Source organism: Neofelis nebulosa, chromosome 16 (genome assembly GCF_028018385.1).
Source record: "Neofelis nebulosa isolate mNeoNeb1 chromosome 16, mNeoNeb1.pri, whole genome shotgun sequence".
Lineage (NCBI taxonomy): Eukaryota > Metazoa > Chordata > Mammalia > Carnivora > Felidae > Neofelis > Neofelis nebulosa.
The window spans coordinates 37,160,476-37,181,409 of NC_080797.1; the positions used below are offsets into that span (position 1 = coordinate 37,160,476).

The 20,934-nt window shown below is 36.4% G+C and overlaps 1 protein-coding gene and 1 non-coding gene across 21 annotated transcripts in view; one reads left to right on the forward strand and one right to left on the reverse strand.

Annotated features, from left to right (window-relative positions):
• Positions 1-20,934, reverse strand: part of CDK12 (cyclin dependent kinase 12) — a 78,074-nt gene that overhangs the window by 54,284 nt on the left and 2,856 nt on the right. For 19 of the 20 annotated variants that reach the window (XR_009255262.1, XR_009255252.1, XR_009255251.1 and 16 more), the window contains exons 2-6: positions 16,530-17,417; positions 7,271-7,447; positions 5,631-5,770; positions 4,960-5,130; positions 951-1,140 (exon numbers count right to left, since the gene is read on the reverse strand). Coding sequence is in view for 6 of the 20 variants with exons in the window: in XM_058704903.1 (XP_058560886.1) it covers positions 951-1,140; positions 4,960-5,130; positions 5,631-5,770; positions 7,271-7,447; positions 16,530-17,417 (1,566 nt within the window). In the remaining 14 variants the exon portion in view is untranslated. The remainder of the gene's footprint in view (positions 1-950; positions 1,141-4,959; positions 5,131-5,630; positions 5,771-7,270; positions 7,448-16,529; positions 17,418-20,934) is intronic. The other variant, XM_058704900.1, reaches the window with a different exon arrangement.
• Positions 13,012-13,118, forward strand: LOC131498701 (U6 spliceosomal RNA). Its single transcript, XR_009255571.1, has one exon. It is a non-coding gene; the product is annotated as a U6 spliceosomal RNA (small nuclear RNA).

Consider the following 20,934-nt stretch of genomic DNA (forward strand, 5'->3'; position numbering starts at 1 on the left):
AATGGGTGTAGAAATTACTTAAAAATAAAAAAAACTTTAAAGAAAAAAAACAAAAATAAAAAATAAAACTAGAACAGTCCCTGGGCAACTCTGGATGGCTGGTCATCTCACTTCACAAAGATGTGAAATAGGTCATATCACTCTACATCTCTATCTTAAATTTTTGCCAAATATAATTAAATAGAAATGTTTAAAAGAGTGGGTGAATCACGCGAAGATAGCTATGAACAGCCCAAATGCCAAAAGAACCAAACACTGGTATGATTTCAATAGTACCAGATTTGCTTTTTATTCCTCAACTGGTAGGGCTATTTATCAAAGATTAATGTGCATAATACATACACCTGATATCATCAATATAGTTTAGACAAATAGCCAGAGAAGAAGAAAGCAGATGATAAAAACTTCTGAGGATTTAACACTGTTCATCACCAAATTCCTATCTGTCTACGCTATTAAAACCTGGGAGTAAGTGCTCAGCAGAGAGGTCAACCACCAGCTACACCTGTGTTTACTCTGAAATTTGATACTGAAAAAGTCTCAACAGCAGCTAAAAAAGCAGGCATGTTTCTCCTCACTAAACAAGTGAGAATTTCACTGAGAACTCAATGTGTGTTTTAATTTTCCAGGACCACAGTAATATTTACTAGCTATGGCAAAAAGCTCTCTGAATACTCCTGTAGTGATGTGAGTGGTTCCCTAAAATGTTTGCAATTTAAAAAGCTTTACAATCCTACCTCTGTTAATTCCTTACCAACATTGAGTCTAAAGGCTCTGCTATCAGAGTACCCCAATCATAAGTTATTCCTACAGTACAAACATCAGTTGTATGTAAATGCAAAAAATTGCATCACTGGGTCTACCTATCATCAATTAACTAGCTGAAACTAAATGGGTCAGAAAAGAAAACAAAAATGGGGAGAAAATGCCTCATTTGGTTACTATGTTACCTGTTGTTCAGCAAAATGTTAGAACACTTAATATCCCGATGCAGGAAATTCTTTTTGTGACAGTAATCCAATCCTTCCATTAGCTGTTTCATGAATGACTTGATATGGTCCTCAGAAAAGTGCACCAAACCAGATTCTAGCAGTCCCATTAAGTCATGGTCCATATACTCAAATACAAGGTAAAAGGCACCTACACAAAAATGAAAGAAAAAATTAAAAACAAGAGGAAAAGGATGCTGAAATGACAATGCCTCAAATTTCACTATTATTTTGGAGTGGACCATAAGGTTCTTTGAAGCAACTGCTTCATTTTACAGATAAAGGAACTGAAACTCAGAGTACTTGAATAACTTGCCCTTTCTAATAATAACAGAACTACTTATCTGAATCACTCTTCAGACTCCTAACCCAGTGCTCTTTGGACTATTTACTTCTTAAGGAGGACAACTGCCCCGATATCAAGCTGTATTATTAATCTTTTACAATCTAAGTCAGTTGGCAAATTACAGGCCTTGGGTCAAATCCAGTCTGCTGTTTGTCACTGTAAATAAAGCTTTATTTGTAACACACAACCATGCCCATTTGTTACAATGCCATCATTGTCTATGGCTACTGTGTAAGTCTTTACCTTAGTTATATTTAATAGGACTCATAATATGCCAGGGACAGCACAGTATATGTAGTATAAATTATTAGTGAAATTTATAGTATTTAAGAATTGAAAGAAAAGTGAGCCATCTAATTAAACTCCCTAAATTTAAAAGTAAATTAAAGAAGAAGCATGCTAAGAGAACTGTAAAAGATTTGAAATCCATGCTATCTTTCTCCACTTTAGCAGGGTGTGTGACAGAGGCAAATATCGTAACATAAGAAATACCAGACCTAGTTAGACAATTACGTATCCAATCCAAAATTCTGTCTCTTAACAGCATAAAGGCAAGGATTCTTAATCTAGTACATAGAAATCAAGGACTCTTTGAACTCCCTGAAACAGTATGCAATATTTTAAATATATTTTTTTAAAGCGTGGATCCGTAAGATGTTTAAAGAGGTCCATACCCCCCAAAAGTTAAGAACTACTGCATTAAAGGAATATCTTAGATTTAGTTAAGAGTTCATACAAATTAACAAGTAAAACACTAAAACTGCAAAAGTAGACAAAACACACAAAAAGACAACTCAAAGAAGAGAAAATAAGTAAAACTGATAAACATGGAAAAAGAACTCAGAAGTAATAGAAGGAATGCAATCCAAAATAACGATAGGATACTTCACCTATCAAAATGACAATTTTTAAAAAAGATATACTCAGGGACGCCTGGGTGGCTCAGTTGGTTGGGCATCTGACTCTTTATTTCAGCCCTGGATCATGATCTCACACTTCATGGGTTCTAGCCCCATGTCAGGCTCAATGCTGTTAGTGCAGCCTGCTTGGGATTCTCTCTCTCCCTCTCCCTGCACCTCCCTTGCTTGCATGTGCACACGCTCTCTCTCAAAATAGATAAACTTAAAAAAATAAAATAAAAAGATACACTCAATGTGAGGGAGGATAAAGTGGGATGGGCACTCACTGGTGGACATAAATTATTACTATCTTAAAAGTAATCTAACATTAAATATAAAAATCTGCCTGGCTAATTTGAAACATGTGACTCTTGTCCACAACTCTTGTTCACAACTCTCAGGGTTGTGAGTTCAAGTCCCACGTTGGGTGTAGAGATTTAAAAAAAAAAAAAAAAAAAAAATCGCTTCAACCAGATAATTCTACTTCTAAGAAACTATACTAAGAAATAAATCAAGGGGTGCCTAGGTGGCTCAGTTGGTTGAGTGTCCAGTTCTTGATTTCAGCTCAGCTCATGATCCCAAAGTTGGGGGATGAAGCCCCTTGTTGGGCTCTGTGCTGAGCATGAAGGCTGCTTAAGATTTTCTCTCTCTCTCTCTTCTCATTCTCTCCTCCCCACCCCTGCTTGCTTTCTCTCACAAAATCAATCAATCAAAACGCAAAGATTTATGGACAAAGATGCTCAATGCAGTACTACAGTACTTTTTTAAACTAGTAACTAATTGGGGTGCCTGGCTGGCTCGGTCAATACAGCACGTGACTCTCAATCTCCGAGTCGTAAGTTCAAGCTTCATGTAGGGCACAGAGCTTACTTTTCTTTTCTTTTTTATGTTTATCCATTTTTGAAAGAGACAGAGAGGCAAAGAGAGAGGGAGAAGGATCCAAAGTGATCCAAAGTGGGTTCCATGCTGACAGCAGAGAGCCCAGTGCGGGGCTTATACTCACAAGCCATGAGATCGTGACCCGAGCTAAGTCAGACACTCAACTGATTGAGCCCCCCAGGTGCCCCAAGGGCATAGAGCTTATTCTAAAAAAATTAATTAAATTAAATTAAAAATAAAATAAAATAAACTGGCAACTAATTGCTGAAAAGAAACTGGTCAAATAAATTTGGATTTATCCTATTGCAGTCATTAAAATGTTAATAACATGAGAAATTGCTTATGACAAGTTATAAAATACTAAATATACTTTGATCTCAGTTATGATAAAACAAGTATAATATATACAAAGTACTTAGAAAGAAATATGCCAAAATGCTAATACCATAATGGTTTTCTATGGATGATGGTAGACTGGGATGGAGTGGGAGAGAATGCCATTTTCTTTTTCTTAGACTTCCATATTTTCAATTTCTTCAAAAAAGGTATGCATTACAACCATTTATTCACTTATTATTATTTTATGATTAAAAAATTTAAACAGTACATGGTAAACCATTTAAATAATACAGAATGGCATGGGAAAAGTAAGCTCTACTCTAGAAGCAACCAATTAATGTTTCCTTGTTTATCCTTAAAGAAATTACCTGTACATTATATTATTTTTATAATCAAAAAAATTAAGACACATCCAGAAATATATCCAGTATTCTTAATCTATTCAGGTCTAACTTCCATAAATTTATCAAAGTACATAACACGTTACATAAGCAAAATTTCCTTTCATTTGGTTTAAAACTACTTCTACCACTTAATAAAATTAAAAACAAAACACACAAACAAAAACTGCTTCTACCAAATTTGAGAAGTGCTCACTTCCCTAGTGCTAATCTTCAATATCATTAAGGTTCTATAAATAAGCCCAGCTTACTTCATCTATTACCTTCCTAATTTTATGTGCTTTAATCACATTCTCTCTTAACATTCCAGACTATATTTACAGATGTCATTTCTTCAGTTGCCCATCTCTAAATCTTCAGATTTGCTTCAATAAAAGTAGGTTAAATGACATATATAGACCACTTCAAACATTAAGTATAAATGAATAATTTTATCCCCCAAACAGAAAAAAGTCACAAATCCAGGAAAATCCAGGAAAATATACGACCTAAAGATTGTTTCAGAAATACCTGTTTGAATTCTAAACTGTATAAGTGCAAAACTATGTAAAAATAAGAATGTATTATAAATTTATAAATTTATAAATTATAAAAATGTATTTTACATTATAAAATGTAAAAATGAGATTACTTAAAATTACTTAAAATGAGATTCTTAAAAATAACTAGTAAATCTAGGTTTAATTATTATAATTTGTGGGAAAAAAAACTTTAAAACTAGTATCTTAATTCTGTTATGGATTCAGTAAAGAAGTTGGACTTTATAAAAAATTTAGTACTTAAGGGGTGCCTGGGTGGCTCAGTCGGTTGGGTGTCTGACTTAGGCTTAGGTCGTGATCTCGCAGTCGGTGAGTTTGAGCCCCACATCGGGCTCTGTGCTGACAGCTCAGAGCCTGGAGCCTGCTTCAAATTCTGTGTCTCCCTCTCTCTCTGCCCCTACTCTGCTCACACTCTGACTCTCTCACTCTCAAAAATAAACAAACATAAATAAAAAATTTAAAAAAGTAAAGTAATACTTTAGAAAAAATTCAAAGAGGTAAACAAGCTATGAAAGGAAAGTAAGATGTACCAATCTACTCTGTAGAAACATGGTTCCTTGCTCATACCTTTGTCCTTCTTGAAATCCAGTGCATCTTGTTTATCTGTAACAATTTCCTTCATGTTAACAACACTTCGGTGGATTAGCTGACGAAGGATTTTGATCTCACGAATGGCTGTGATCGGGAAGCCCTCCTTTTCATTATCCAGTCTCACCTTCTTTAGGGCTACCAGCTCTCCTGTTACACAACAAATTCAAACTGTTACATTATCAGCATTTTTGGCCACCATCATGAACAGGCGAAAAATGCCCAGAGTTGCTCTGAAACACAGCTTACTTTTAATGCTATATGCCAGATACTTCTATATCTTAAAAAACAAAACAAAACCCCATGTTCCCTTTCTTGCCTTTGATTGTTTTTTTAAGACTTGAATTTCTTAATTCAATATTCTTTTTATTTTTAAGGACTAACCCCTTACCAAACAAAGAGCAACCTATAAATTTTACTTTTACTGTCTCTTAAATTCCTAGCAAGCCTATTATAAAATATTTACAACAGGCAACAGAAGAGGAAGGTTTTTAAACAGTAATAATTATTCTTTTGGAAATTTTTGTCTTTTAGTAACTTGTGGAAACCAATTAGAACTCAAAATTTAGTTTTGCCAAATCTACTAAATCTACATTAGTATTGCTAAATTTTTAAACTTCTGACATCTAGACTTTTGTGGTAATGTTTACCTGTGTCTTTGTCCTTGGCTTTATATACTTGGCCATAGGTTCCCTCTCCAATAATCCCAATAATGTCAAACTTGTCCACACAGCGTTTTCCCCAGTCACTTTCTGTTTGTCTTCTTTCTCCATAACGAGGACAACAAATTCTAAACAAGGCAAAACAAAAGAAACCCCCCCAAAACCAAAAAGTTATCATAAACACTTAAGCCTATTCAAAGAAGAAAACAATTATTTTATGATAATTTCTCTGGCCCATGAATCTTTTATGAATTTCTCCATTAAAAAGATATGAAATAAATATGTAATAGTCTCTCACAATGGCTAAGACAGATTTTCTGCTTCAGGAAGGCATAATATCAAATAATAGATTTGGTGCTTACTTTCTAACCTCTCTTCAGTATTGGCTTCCTCACCTACTGAATGGTAAAGAAACCTTACATCATAGAGTTACTGTTAAAATAGAAGACTTTGGCAATAATACATGCTCAATAAACGATAACCATTTTTACTATTAAGAGAGGAATGCTGGGGTGCGTGGTTGGCCCAGTCAGTAGGCCCATGACTCAATTCCAGGGTCCTGAGTTTAAGCTCCACAGTGGGCATGGAGCCTACTTAAAGACATTTTTTTTTTTTTTAATTTAAAAAAATTAAAAAAAAAAGAGAGAGGAATGGTAATAATCAGAAGATCAAATCCAGATTCCACTACATTTATGGCACAGCAATTTCTGTGGTTTAGGAAAAAACATCCCACATCTATTAAGTTTTCATGAATGTGTACATGGTTGACACACCCTGAATAAAAGGACTTTTTTCTTTTCTTTTTAATATTCTAAGTATCAAACTCAAAAGATACAATGGGATCAATGTTCATGGTACATTTGGATTCAGGAAATTATTGCTTTTCTAAAAACACAAGTCGGTATCTTACAGTGCAGATGAACAGTATCCCAGAAAGGCTTTTATCCATTAAAATAAAATAAAAAGTATATGTCAGGTCCAATCTTTTATAATCCCACCGTGTAGGCTGTGGAAGAAAGTGTGAGATTTAGGCCCAAAGGAAAAAAGCTATAATTAAGAATAGGTCCCTCAGGCGCCTGGGTGGCTCAGTTGGGTAAGTATCCGACTTCAGCTCAGGTCATGATCTTACAGTCTGTGAGTTTGAGCCCCACGTCGGGCTCTGTGCTGACAGCTCAGGGCCTGGAGCCTGCTTCGGATTCTGTGTCTCCCTCTCTCTCTGCCCCTCCCCTGCTCATGCTCTGTCTCTGTCTCAAAAATTTTAAAAATTAAAAAAAATAAAAAAGAATAGGTCCCTCATGGGGCACCTGGCCGGCTGAGTCAGTGGAACAAGCAACTCTTGATCTTGTGGCTGTGAATGAGTCCCATGTTGAGTACAGAGATTACTTAAAATAAAAACTTTAAGGGGCACCTGGGTGGCTCAGTCGGTTGAGTGTCCAACTCTTAATTTTGGCTCAAGTCATGATCCCAGGGTCATGGGATCAAGCCCCGCATTGGGCTCTGCACTGATTGTGGAGCCTGCTTAAGATTCTCTCTCCCTCTGCCCCTCTCCCCGGATCACACACACTCTCTCTCACACACACACATACACACAAGAGGACTGGAAAAAATAGGTCCTTCCAAAAACTCACTTTGGTCTCTTTTTATATGGTTGCTGAGGTGGTGTAACTGCCTTTGGTTCTGGCGAGTCTGGAGGAGATGGATCCCCACCAGGAAGCTCTGGAGGGAGAGGGAGGTCCGTGAGTAAGTGACGTGGCCTTTGTTCCTTCTCTTTCTTTACAGGTTTTGAAGGTGGAGTCTCTTTTGGACTAAACAATAGAAGAAGAGAAGAAAAAGACCATAACTCCTTAAAAGATAAGCAAATAAAACTTTTCAAAGCTTTTAAAGTCTGGCTATTAAAACATTATAAAGATTTTACTTTTAAGGGATAAAACCCTGTAATATAACATAAGGATATGCAGTTTATCACAGTCAAAGATTTTTGGATTTCAGAAAAAGATATCCACAGTATATAAAAGAAACAATTAAAAATTGGGGATATCACTTGTAGGTCCTTTAACAAGGCTTTAATGTCCTTCCTAAGATTCTATTTGGATTTTTACTGAAATGAAATAAAAAGCAAGAAGCAGGCACCTTAAATTCCCAAAGTACCATTACAATTTCTGGAGTCCCCAAATCTACTCCATATATTTTAACCAGCAAAGATTTTAAAAAGGAATGAAAAGCTCAACAATGCAACATTACCATGTTATTAAATATGTGGGCAGAACTTGGAAAAGGAAATAGTATTTTAGAATGTTCAGTAAGAATTATAGTTAAGTTGGACATCAAAATTAGTGAATATACTCACCTATTCTATTGACTTGGAAGCAAAAGGCAACCCTACCTGGCTAGCCAAAACGGATAAATAATTCTCAAACTAAAAATCTAAGGAGAAAGAGTCCAAGAAACTACTTCAGAATCATGAAAGCAGTTAGTAGCAGACTTTACATGATAATCAACAAAATAGTCAGTGGGGAGACGGGGGAGAAAAGAATGTCTTTTCTGGAATAGATTAGAAAAGTCAGTGTTCAGATCCAATTTTTTAACTATCTCTATTTATGAGTAAAGAAAATATTTTGTGTTATTCATGTCCTTAGGAAAAATACAACATATTAATTCATGCCTACAAATAAAACCATGCTAGATAGTAAGCCTTTTCTCTTCCATCACAGTATCAGAAGGTTGAAAACAAGCTGAGAATCCTAACCACAGTAGGAGCCTCCTCTACTTTTCTGACAAGTAGTTATAAAAAAATGTATTGGGGGCGCCTGGGTGGCTCAGTCGGTTAAGCGGCCGACTTCGGCTCAGGTCATGATCTCGCGGTCCGGGAGTTCGAGCCCCGTGTCGGGCTCTGTGCTGACAGCTCAGAGCCTGGAGCCTGTTTCAGATTCTGTGTCTCCCTCTCTCTGACCCTCCCCTGTCCATGCTCTGTCTCTCCCTGTCTCAAAAATAAATAAAACGTTAAAAAAAAAAAAATTAAAAAAAAATGTATTGGGGTACCTGGGTGGCTCAGTCAGTTAAGCATCTGACTTCAGCTCAGGTCACCACCTCGCGGCGGTTCATGAGTTCGAGCCCCACATTGGTCTCTGGGCTGACAGCTCAGAGCCTGGAGCCTGCTTTGGATTCTGTGTCTCCCTCACTTTCTGTCCCTCCCCTGCTCGCACTCTTGTCTGTCTGTCTCTCTCACTCTCTCTCTCTCTCTCAAAAATAAGTAAACATTTTAAAAAATCATTAAAAAATGTATTATTTCATGAATACTTCCATAGAACTATAAAGAACAGATTTATCCCTTGTATTGCACGTGAAACACAATCTCAAAAGTACAACTTCCTACCAGTTTTCATCAGTTCAATCTCTTGTAAATCAGGCAGAATAGAGTCAAGATTAGTTCGTGTATATCAACTAGAACTAGGGTAGTCAATGGACTACCCATGCAAAACCATCATCTGAAACTTTCTGTTAAACTACTGATAGAGACAAACACATTATTATAATTTGCACTAAGATTTTACTACCCTGGGAAAACTCTTCAGGAAGGATACAATATAGATATTTAAAATTTTCCCCAATTTTTAAGGTATTCAGAGAATGAAAATTCCTAATTTTCCAACTACTAATGTCAGAATACTCTTTATAAATTTTAATTCTTCATGATCCAGAAATAGATTACTTCTTGGTTTTGCTCCACTAGAACTGAAGGACCTCAATTTTCTCACCATCACTTCATGTAAGTTCAGTCTATTTTTTTCTTTAAGTATTTTTTTTTAAAGTTTTATTTCTTTATTTTGGGAGAGAGAGGAATGTGAGTAGAGGAGGAGCAGATAGGGAAAGAGAGAGAATCCCAAGCAGGGATTCTGCGCTGACGGTGTGGAGCCCGATGTGGGGCTCGAACCCACAAACTGTGAGATCATGACCTGAGCCGAAAGCAAGAGTCGGACACTTAACCGACTGAGCTACCCAGATGCCCCTCAGTCTTTATATTTAGGTCTTGTTTTCTCCAAGGTTTACTTTACAGGTTCACATTCAGTTTACTACAGTGAAAATGTGCATTGCTTCTGAAAAATTACATGTTTAGTATGTTTATTTCATCAAGTATGAGTGTTCAATATGTACTATCAGTTCAGGGCACACGAGTTGAATGCAGGTCAAATCCTATTTCAAAAAAATTTCAATATACCAAAAATCTGGGAATAATGATGACCCATAAAATTGTAGTATTTAAGGGGAACCTGGGTGGCTCAATCGGTTAAAGTCTGACTTCAGCTTAGGTCATGATCTCCCGGTTCATGAGTTCGAGCCCCACATCAGGCTCTCTGCTTTCAGTGCAGAGCCTGCTTCAGATCCTCTGTCTCCCTCTCTTTCTGCCCCTCCCCCCCGCTCTCTCAAAATAAATAAACATTAAAAACAAATTGCAGTGCTTAACATTATGGCCTTTAGCGTTCAGCATAGGGTACTCAGTAAAACGTAGCTGTGTACAGTGCAGAGGACATACCGTACAGAGGATCTAACACTGGAGAGCCGATATTTAACATTTGAGTCCTTACTGTGAAGATTCAGTACCAGGAAGCTGGCCTATCTTATCAATCAATATCAGTATTTCCTGGTTCCCCAATTATGCCTGTAGTCGGGTTCACATATGGTGAGTAGTTGCATAAATGCTCACATATAATATTTTCTTTCAAAAAACATTGCCATGGAGCCTGGGTGGCTCTTAAGCGTCAGACTCTTGATTTTGGACTTCACAGGTCAGGATCTCACAGTTTGTGAGATCGAGTGCTGCATCGGGCTCTGGGCTAAATAAAGGTGCAGATTCTCTCTCTCCTTCTCTCAAAATAAATAAAAACATTTTTAAAAAGTTGCCAAGTTCCAGGGGCACCTGGGCGGCTCAGGTTATGATTTCACAGTTCGTGAGTTCAAAACCCACATCTGTGCAGAGACCGCTTCAGATTCTCTTTCCCTTTTATATGCCCCTCCTCCACACTCTCTCTCAAAAATAAACATTAAAAAAAAAGTTGCCAAGGTCCAAATTTTAAAGTCTGTATAGTCTCTTAGAATTTATGATGATGGGATTTAATCTGTAGTACAATATCAATACCACCAATAAGAAGTCTTTATTGTTAATAAAGAGTATGAATTTGCATATCAATGATTTAAAAAGAATAATTTCTTGATATTTTCTACAACTTAATAGCATAAACGACTTTAAATAAATATGATCATTTATCCCTTGCCCCTTAAAGTGGGTTGTTTAGAAAGTGATTTACTTTTATAAACTTCTACCAAAAAATTTGAATTGAATACATTAAAAATGAGAACCAAGCATTCCATTAGCAAAATTCTGAATCAAATTTGAATGCTCACAAAGATCCCTTCTTTTCTCTAAGAGCTTAACAGTTTAAAGGTAAAACCTTTAAGAATTATGTAGACTCTACTAAAGTCTGATAAACTCCAAATGAACCAGGGCCAGCAAAAAATTTTATCAAAAATGAAGATTTGATTTTATTATTTTTTTTTTTAGTAAGCTCTATGCCCAATGTGAGGCTTGAACTCACAACCATGAGATTGAGAATCACATGTTCTACTGACTGAGCCAGCCACGTGCCCCAGTTAACTGAAATTAAAAAAAAAAAAAAAAAAAGATTACACAAATGATCTCCTTAAGAGCAGGATGATCACTATGAATAGCTATGTTCATGAAGAATGTACTATATCATCAAGAATGGGTGTTTAGTAGCCTTCACTTCTTGAAACAAAGAATTACAGACCATTTAGAAAGGCTTTTTCAATACCATTAGTTAAATTCACTCCTGCATTTGATACCTAGGTTAATATACTCCTGGCCCAATATATGTTTGAAAGAAAAGTTTCATTCTATTCCCAAAGGAACTTTAAAAGAAGACAAATCCTCTGACATAAGCTTTACATCATCCATTTGCCAAATGAATTAACTACATCCCCAGTGTCATTTCACATAAGCCCTGACGCTGGCTCCTTCAGTAGCTGTACTTATTTTGAATGAATAATAAGCAGTATTTACTGAATACAATTTGTATCCTATGTTTAAAGCACTGTAGGTAATGGAAAGATGTATAAATCACATTCTCAACAATTAAGCTGCTGCAATCTCACGTGAGAAGATCAAGAAGAAAATAAATGAATTCATAAATTCTGTATGCAACTTTCAGATTTCTTCCTGAAAAGTTTTCTTACATAAAAATTATTTTTCATATGAAGGTTGGTGCAGCTGTTATGCTATATAAAGAAGTACCAAAAACAAAAAAACAATTTAAAGACAAAAACCACCTTGACTCTAAAATTAATACATGGGAATGCAAACTGGTGTAGCCACTCTGGAAAACAGTATGGAGGTTCCTCAAAAAATTAAAAATAGAACTACCCTACGACCCAGCAATTGCACTACTAGGTATTTATCCAAGGGATACAGGTATGCTGTTTCGAAAGGACACATGCACCCCAATGTTTATAGCAGTACTATCAACAATAGCCAAAGTATGGAAAGAGCCCAAATGTCCATCGATGGATGAATGGATAAAGATGTAGTGTGTGTATACACACACACACACACACACACACACAACGGAGTATTACTTGTCAATCATAAAGAATGAAATCTTGCCATGTGCAACTACGTGGATGGAACTAGAGGGTATTATGCTAAGTGAAATTAGTCAGAGAAAGACAAATATCAAATGACTTCACTCATATGAAGATTTTAAAACACAAAACAGATGAACACAAAGGAAGGGAAGCAAAAATAATATAAAAACAGGGAAGGGGACAAAACATAGGAGACTCTTAAATATGGAGAACAAACAGAGGGTTACTGGAGGGGCTGTGGGGCGGGGGGAAGAGCTAAATGGGTTAAGGGGCATTAAGGAATCTAGTCCTAAAATCATTGTTGCACTATATGCTAACTTGAATGTAAATTAAAAAAATAAATTAGGGGCGCCTGGGTGGCTCAGTCAGTTGGGCTCAGGTCATGATCTTGCAGTCCGTGAGTTCGAGCCCTGTGTCAGGCTCTGTGCTGACAGCTCAGAGCCTGGAACCTGTTTCGGATTCTGTCTCCCTCTCTCTCTCTGACCCTCCCCCATTCATGCTCTGTCTCTCTCTGTCTCAAAAATAAATAAACATTAAAAATAAATAAAATAAAATAATTAATTAAAATAAGTTAAAAATAAAAATAATACATAGTGAAAAAATAAAATCAATAGTGGAAGATATCTTCATTTCTGTTTTTCTACCTTCAATAATTGATTTACATTTATGTGGAAAACTAATAATAATCATACATTTAAAAATAATTACATTGGTGCTCACTTTGGCAGTACATATACTAAAGCTGGAATAATACAGAGAAAATGAGCATGGCTCCTGCGCAAGTATGATAAGCAAATTTATGAAGCATTCCCAATTTTTAAAATATTAAAAATTTGTAGATAAGGTACAAATGCTTCTTTACCTTTGACCTTCATCCTAAGTCCCATCCACAGAGGTAACCATTCTTATCAGCTTAGTATGTTTCTTTCTGGATTTTTTTGGTATGAATTTATATGGGTATATATGGATATATTCATATGAATACATATATCCATAAAAATAGATGTTTTGTTTTTATTGTATATGGGTTTTTACATAAATATCATACTATTAAAAAGTTAATTACATTGGACTAAGAGAAAATAGTTATACTTTCAGAATCAGAATAACAAAAAATAGTTTTGCTCACTTCATTCTCTCTCAAACACATTCTTTTTTCTTTTTTAGTTTATTTATTTTGAGAGAGAAAGCGCAAGTCAGGGAAGGGCAGAGAGTGGGGGGGGGGGGGGGGGAGAGGGAGAGAGAATTCCAAGCAGTCTCCACACTGTTAGCGCGGAGCCCCACAGGGGCCTGAACCCACCAACCGTGAGATCATGACCTGAGAGCCAAAGTCAGATGCTTAAATGACTGAGCCACCCAAGCACCCCAGAAACACATTCTTAAAGATAACTACACATACTCCAATAAGCTCTGGATGGTCTTACTTTACCTTTCATCCCCAATCTGAAAGATAGAAATCCTTATGTGTCTCCTATAAAAATTACTCCACCTACGGTAATCTGCACTCTACACTGATACATGGCAGGGGAGTTCAATAATCACTTGGTTAGCCAAATAAACATTTCAAAATGAAGATTCTCAGCCACACCAATTCTGTTCTAGCCACAATGTAAACTAATATCTAAACACGGTTCTTGTAGGTAGATCATGGCCTAAAGTCCCATCGGAGAATGCTCAACTATCACCTTTTCCAACAAAAACCATAAAAACACATAGTTTGTATCTACAAGAAGTATATTATGTACCTAAACAGACTTCCTTTACAACATTTCAGGTTTTAGTCTTCTCCTTTGTTCTCAGGATACAAAGAATTCATAATTATTAATATTAGAAAGACCATGTAGAATTTCTCTTTAAAATCAGATTTACGGGGCGCCTGGGTGGCGCAGTCGGTTAAGCGTCCGACTTCAGCCAGGTCACGATCTCGCGGTCCGTGAGTTCGAGCCCGGCGTCAGGCTCTGGGCCGATGGCTTGGAGCCTGGAGCTTGTTTCCGATTCTGTGTCTCCCTCTCTCTCTGCCCCTCCCCCATTCATGCTCTGTCTCTCTCTGTCCCAAAAATAAATTAAAAAAAAAAAAGTTAAAAAAAAAAAAAAAAAGTTAAAAAAATAAATAAATAAAATCAGATTTACCACTATGAATAGTAATAGAACTATTCTTTTAAATTTTTTAATTGCATTTGTACCATCTTATAAGGCACAGAGCATAGTCTGAAAAAATATAGATGTAAAGGGCTGGAATATATCTTCATTTAAATTATTAATGTCACTTGGAAAATAATGAAGGCTTGGGAATTAGTCTGAGATGCAAGACCAGTAGCACTTACTTTTATGCTTACAATGAAGTTTGTTGCAATAAATGAAACTCATATCCTAGAGAACAAGAGGGTAGGATCTCCTTTGAAAAAACCAGTAACAGACTGCCATGGCATATGTCACTGCTAATCATGTGTTTGGTGGTACTTGCCTAGCTAGTCTTGCCAAGATAAAGAATAAATATATTTCCTAATGCTTTCCATAAAATCAGATTCATGTTTCATAATCATTTCACTTCTCAATATTCAGAGAATTCATGAAAATTAGAGCTCTTCCAGGGTGCCGAGTGGCCAGTTGGTTGAGCATCTGACTCTTCATTTCTGTTCATGTCATGCTATCACAGTTCATGGGATCGAGCCCCACATGGGGCTCTGCACTGACAGTGTGGAGTCTGTTTGGGATTCCCTCCCTCTCTCTCTCTCTCTGCTCTTTACCCCCTCAAAAAAATAAATACAATAAACTTAAAAACAAGCTAAAAAAAATTGGAGCTCTTCCCATCATCCCATTGTGAGTTTATATTCTAATTAGTTAAAAATTCTATGTATTGTTTTTTGCTTCTAAGATAATTTTTTTTTAATTTTTTAAATGTTTTATTTATTTTTTTGAGAGAAAACGAGAGAGACAGAGCATGAGCAAGGGAGGGGCAGAGAGAGAGGGAGACACAGAATCCAAAGCAGGGTCCAGACTCCAAGCTGCCAGCACAGAGCCCAGCACAGAGCTCAAACTCATGATCCATGAGATCATGACCTGAGTCAAAGTCGGATACCTAACTGACGGAACCACCCAGGTGCCCCTATATACACACACATACATATACGCGTATATATGTATGTATGCATGTATATACGTATGTATGTGTGTGTGTGTGTGTATATATATATATATATATATATTTTTTTTTTTTTTTTTTTTTTTTTTTTAAAGCAGTGCTTTTCAAGATAAACCTAGTTTATTTTTCTTCTGGATTAGGAGGAAAAGCTCCAGCTATAAAAGACATTTTGGGGGATCATTAAGGATATTTAATATATTATTGGTATTGTATTAGTAAGTCAGTGAGAAGTTTTTTTAGGGTGATAAAGGTATTGTGATTCTTTAGGAAAATGTTTCTAGTGTCAGGAGAGATATACTAAAGTATTCAGAAGTAAAGTGTCATGCTATCTAAAGCAAATGTGGCAGAAAGTTAGTAACTGGTGAATCCTGGTGAAGAGTATACAAGAGTTCATTGTGTTATTCTTTCAATTTTTCTATAACTATTAGAATTTTCAACATAGGGTCACCTGGCTGGCTCAGTTGGTGGAGCATGCAACTCTTGATCTAAGGGTTGTGAGCTCAAGCCCCACACTGGGTTTAGAGATTACTTAAAAAATATTTTTTTTAATCTAAAAGAAAAATTTTTTCAACATAAAAATTTATGGAGGGGTGCCTGGGTGGCTCAGTCAGTTAAGTGGCCAATTTCAGCTCAAGTCATTATCTCACGGTTCGTGAGTTCGAGCCCTGAGTCAGGCTCTGTGCTGACAGCTCAGGGCCTGGAGCCTGCTTTGGATTCTGTGTCTCCTTCTCTCTCTGCCCCTCCCCTCCTCCCACTCTGTCTCTCTGTCTCTCAAAAATAAATAAACATTAAAAAAAATTAGGGAGAAAAACGCTGATTTTCAAAAATCTGAACCAAAAATAACCCTTATCAAATAAACTTATAAATAAAAAGGGTTACTAGGGCCTCAAATTGTAATTTTCTCCTCCTAACTAATAATGTTATAAATACGAACTTTTCCACTGAAAACCAACATCAAAGGCATTTCCTACACATAAAAAGCATTCTAAACAGCCATGTAATAGAGCAGTTTTGACAGTTTGAGAAGACAGAATGCATTACACTTAGATTGAGAAGGTAAAATTTTCCCAGTTAACTATGGGACTTACCTATCCATGTCATCGTCTCCAGGTAATAAGGGTGGGAGGGGCAGAGGAGGCAACGTTGAAGTTTTTAAGTGTGGAATAGCAGCTGTTACAGACACTTGAGTCTTCACAGAAACCTGTACAGGGGGCTGAGAATTTGCCTGAGAGGACAGAGTAGATGTCCTTGGGTGAGTAGAAGGGGGCAGAGTTGAAGTACTAGAAGCAAGAACCTGACTAAATGCTGGTTGGGGAGGAGGCAGAGGTGGTTGCTGTGGAATAGCTGGTAGTGGAGGCAAAGGTGGCAAAGGGGGTGTTTGAGGTGGAGGGGTAGTAGTTGGTAAAGGAGGTGGAGGAGAAGTAACTGTGGGGAGAGGCGGATGGGTCTCCTTTTCTGATACCTCTGTCTCTTTTGGAGTAACAATCTCCTCTTTCAATGCTACGGGTTTAGAGTCTCTTGATCCCTGTGCTTTCAAATCTTTAAGAATAGGATGCTTCTCAGAGTTCTCATCCAACTTTACTTTCCCTGTATCTAAAGAATTTTTGACTTCTGTATTGAGATGTGGTACATTCACCAGTTCAGTATCTGGGGCAGATTTTTCCAATTTTACACCTCTGGGTAACTTTTTAGACTCCAAGCCTGAATCCTTAGCCTCTACTAAACTGTTCTCTTTTCTAGGCAAAAACACAGGTGAACCCTTGGACTCCTTTCCATCCATTTTTGCTGCAGCAGCAGCTGCTGCTCTTTCCTTCTTTTTCCTACTGAGTTCAGCTCCCAAGCTGGAGTTCAATGGAAGCCTGACAGGTGAGATGCTGGAATGTCGACTACGTGACCCCGATCTCTTCTTTTTACTATGAGAAGATGAGTGTCTTGAATATGCGGGACTTCTACTTCTAGACTTCATGGATTTCCTACTGGAAAAAGAAAAAGGCAATTTAAGATGGACAGCCTACAACAATATGGAGGAAATACATCCGTTAAACTATGGAGCAATGTAGGGACATTCACTTTCAAATGCCCCCTTCTTTGTAAAGAGAGCTTTCATACTATTTTTACTTTCTAATCTTATACTCTAATACTGCTCACTAAAAAACAAACAAACAAACAAAAAACAACTATGGAGCACTGTAAAGAACCCACTTGAGTAATTTATCAATCTTAAAAATAAATTAGGTACCATCAAATAATAATATACCAATATTGGTTTATTAATGGGTTCATTAACTGTAACAAATGTAAAATACTAATGTAAAATGTTAATAATAAGGGAAACTGGGTGCAAGGACATATAAGAATTCTTGGTACTGGGGCCCCTGGGTGGCTCAGTCAATTAGGCAGCCGACTCTTGATTTTATTTCAGGTCATGATCTCATGGTTTATGGGTTTGAGCCCCACACTGGGCTCTGCACTAACTGACAGTGTGAAGCCTGCTTGGGATTCTCCCTCTCTTTCTACCCCTCCCACACACGCTCTCAAAATAAATAAATAAACTTAAAAAAAAAATTCTTTGTACTGTATTCACAATATTTTTTGTAAATCTAAAATTTGTCTAAAATATAAAGTTTATTTAAAAAATAGATTACAAGGAACTAAAACCTGCATGACAACATATTTCAATCACATAACATTAAAATTATCTATTACTTATCCAACTGAAGAAAGACGAATGACTATTTTTTTTCTCCATGCTGGAAAACACCCATAATCACAATGATTATTTTTAGAATTTGGGTTTAAATCTCTGATAAAGCAAAAACATGATTTAAAACAATTATACTTTTTTGTTTTATTTTGTTTTGAGAGAGTGCAAGCAGGGGAGGGGCAGAGACAGGGGGAGAGATGATCCCAAGAGGGCTCTGCAATGATAGCTGCAAGCCGGATGTGGGGCTGGAACTCATGAACCAGGAGATCATGACCTGAGCTGAAGTCAGATGCTGAACCCACTGAGCCATCCAGGTGCCCTCCCAAAAAAGTTATACTTTATACTAAAGGTGGGTTATACCAATCAGGATGTCAGAAGTAACTAGCATACTTCACCAAAAGCTAATTGTTTCAACTAGAGATCTAGTTAATTGACAGATCCCAGAAAAAGATTTTGTTCCCCAGTTGATAATTAAGCTGTACCTATACTAAACGAACCCTAAGATACAAGAGTTGTTAGGATTTACAAAATAGATAAGTTGAAAAAATTGTCTTACCAAATAATTAGAAGTTCTCAGAACTATGATGACTTTTGGTACTTTCATATATAAGATGATTTCCAATCAACTTTGTAGGAACTCAAAAAGCAAAGTACTGTTGCATGTTCAACTTATTTTCTTCATTATTAAGAATCTGGGAATCTATGAGGCAGATTATTCTAAATTGAAACTCAACCCTCATTAATTCGTTTTGCCTTTTAATAAAGCCTAATGTGCTCAGGCCTCAATGTGAGGTGAAAAAAAGCACTAAAAATGTTATTGGACAAAATATAATTTGCCCAGTAGTCTAAGATAAACTGTACCCATTCCAGATCTTCAATATCTCCCTGTATCTTTGACCGCTGATAACACTAACATTAGTCAAATGTTTCGAAATAAATAGCATATATGTGTAGGGGAAACAACTTGCATGATATCAGCCACGATTTTCTTATACCTACACTGCTTTTTGGAAGTTTGCTCCTAATAGTCATTATTGGAATCAAAGTATTCAAAACAGCAATAACAGCATATATATAAACATGAGGATACAAAATACTGAAAGTGGTTCTCTCAGTATCCACTTACTCTTAAGAAAATTATTACTTTTCTTGTAAATAACTGGCTGAAACCAGAGGCTTTTCTCTGACTGAATTAGAGCTGGAATAAAACTACCATCTCTGTTATGCCAGGGTAAACTTCTAAAAGCCCAAACAGTAATTAATGTCAGAGACCATGCTCTAAAAACTATTGTTTCTTTAATCTTTTCACCATTACTAAATCTTCCTAAGGAACTCTGCTACAAACCCTTCAACTTCTGAACAGAAGCCTACTGTTAAGAGAACATTCTGATGGCCATATACTTACAGCATTTTTAGTGATACAAATGCTATATTTGAGGTTGAGATCCACTCTACAAGAAAAAAAGTGGGGACGGGGCGCACTGCCTGGGTGTCTCAGTCTGTTTGGCAGCGACTTCAGCTCAGGTCATGATCTCACAGTTTGTGAGTTTGAGTCCAGCATCTGGCTCTGTGCTGACAGCTCAGAGCCTGGAGCCTGCTTCAGATTCTGTGTCTCCCTCTCTTTCTGACCCTCCCCCACTCACACTGTTTATCTCTCTCTCAAAAATAAACAAACACTAAAAAAAAAAAAAAAAAAAATTAAAAAAAGAAAAAGAGCAGGGGATGGGGTGGGGAGAGGAGACAAGCAATAAAGGTAAATGCAGGCAACAATAAAAACTGTTCTCACAAACAAACGTATTTTCCTCCTGAATTGAGTTAGGTTCTACCCATCCAAAATGAAATTGCTAGTATTAATCGCTACTAATTTAGAGAATTCAAAGACTTTGCATTTCTGGCAAAGCACTTCCAGTCTTTTAAAATGATTTTGCTTGTTTAATTTTGACTGTGTCTCCCAAGAAAAAAAACACAGAGAATATCACAGAAGGGAACTGTATGTTCTACTCTGACTCTAAGAAATTTTTGTATTTTATTTGCTCTCTGGAATTGCATCAAGTGTGGGAAAAATATGCAGTGCACACATACAAACATATAATGTTCTCTATAACCCAACTAACAATATACATGTGTCTCTAAAATTATGTAATGTTTATACTTCTGTCCTATGCTATCATACTGTGTGTCTAATTCTTTCCTGATTTATTTTTTACCATTACTACACTAGTTTCAATTAACTGAGTAGAGGAAGAGAGAACTTGAGATATGAATCCAAAAGGAATCATTGCAAAGCAAGCTCTTTCTGAAACTTGTTTTAGTGTTTTAGGCTTAAGTGCACTTCCATATTAACAAAACTCACGACAATAGAAATTCTCAAAACAGCCTTAATGAAACTACGCCCTCAAGAAAACAAGTATTCTGAGAATATTTCTTAGGTTTCCTTAAAGAACTAAGCAACTTTATAAACGGTATATTTAAGACTTATGCATTTCACTGTACATAAATTTTACTCTCACCCCTTCAAAAAAAAGTGAACTCTAATGCTATCTACAACACACTAAAATGCTTATAGTGAAGTATACTGATGTCTGCAACTTTGAGATGAATCAAAACAAAAAATGGATTGATGGAAAAATAGATAATTACAATAAAACATATAGCATATATCAATTGTAGAATCTAGATAGTACATATATGGGTCCTTACTGTAATTCTTTCAACTTTTCTGTGTTTGAAAAATTGTGATAAAATGACGGGGAGGGGGACTAAGGAACTTCAGACCCTGACAGCCTGAA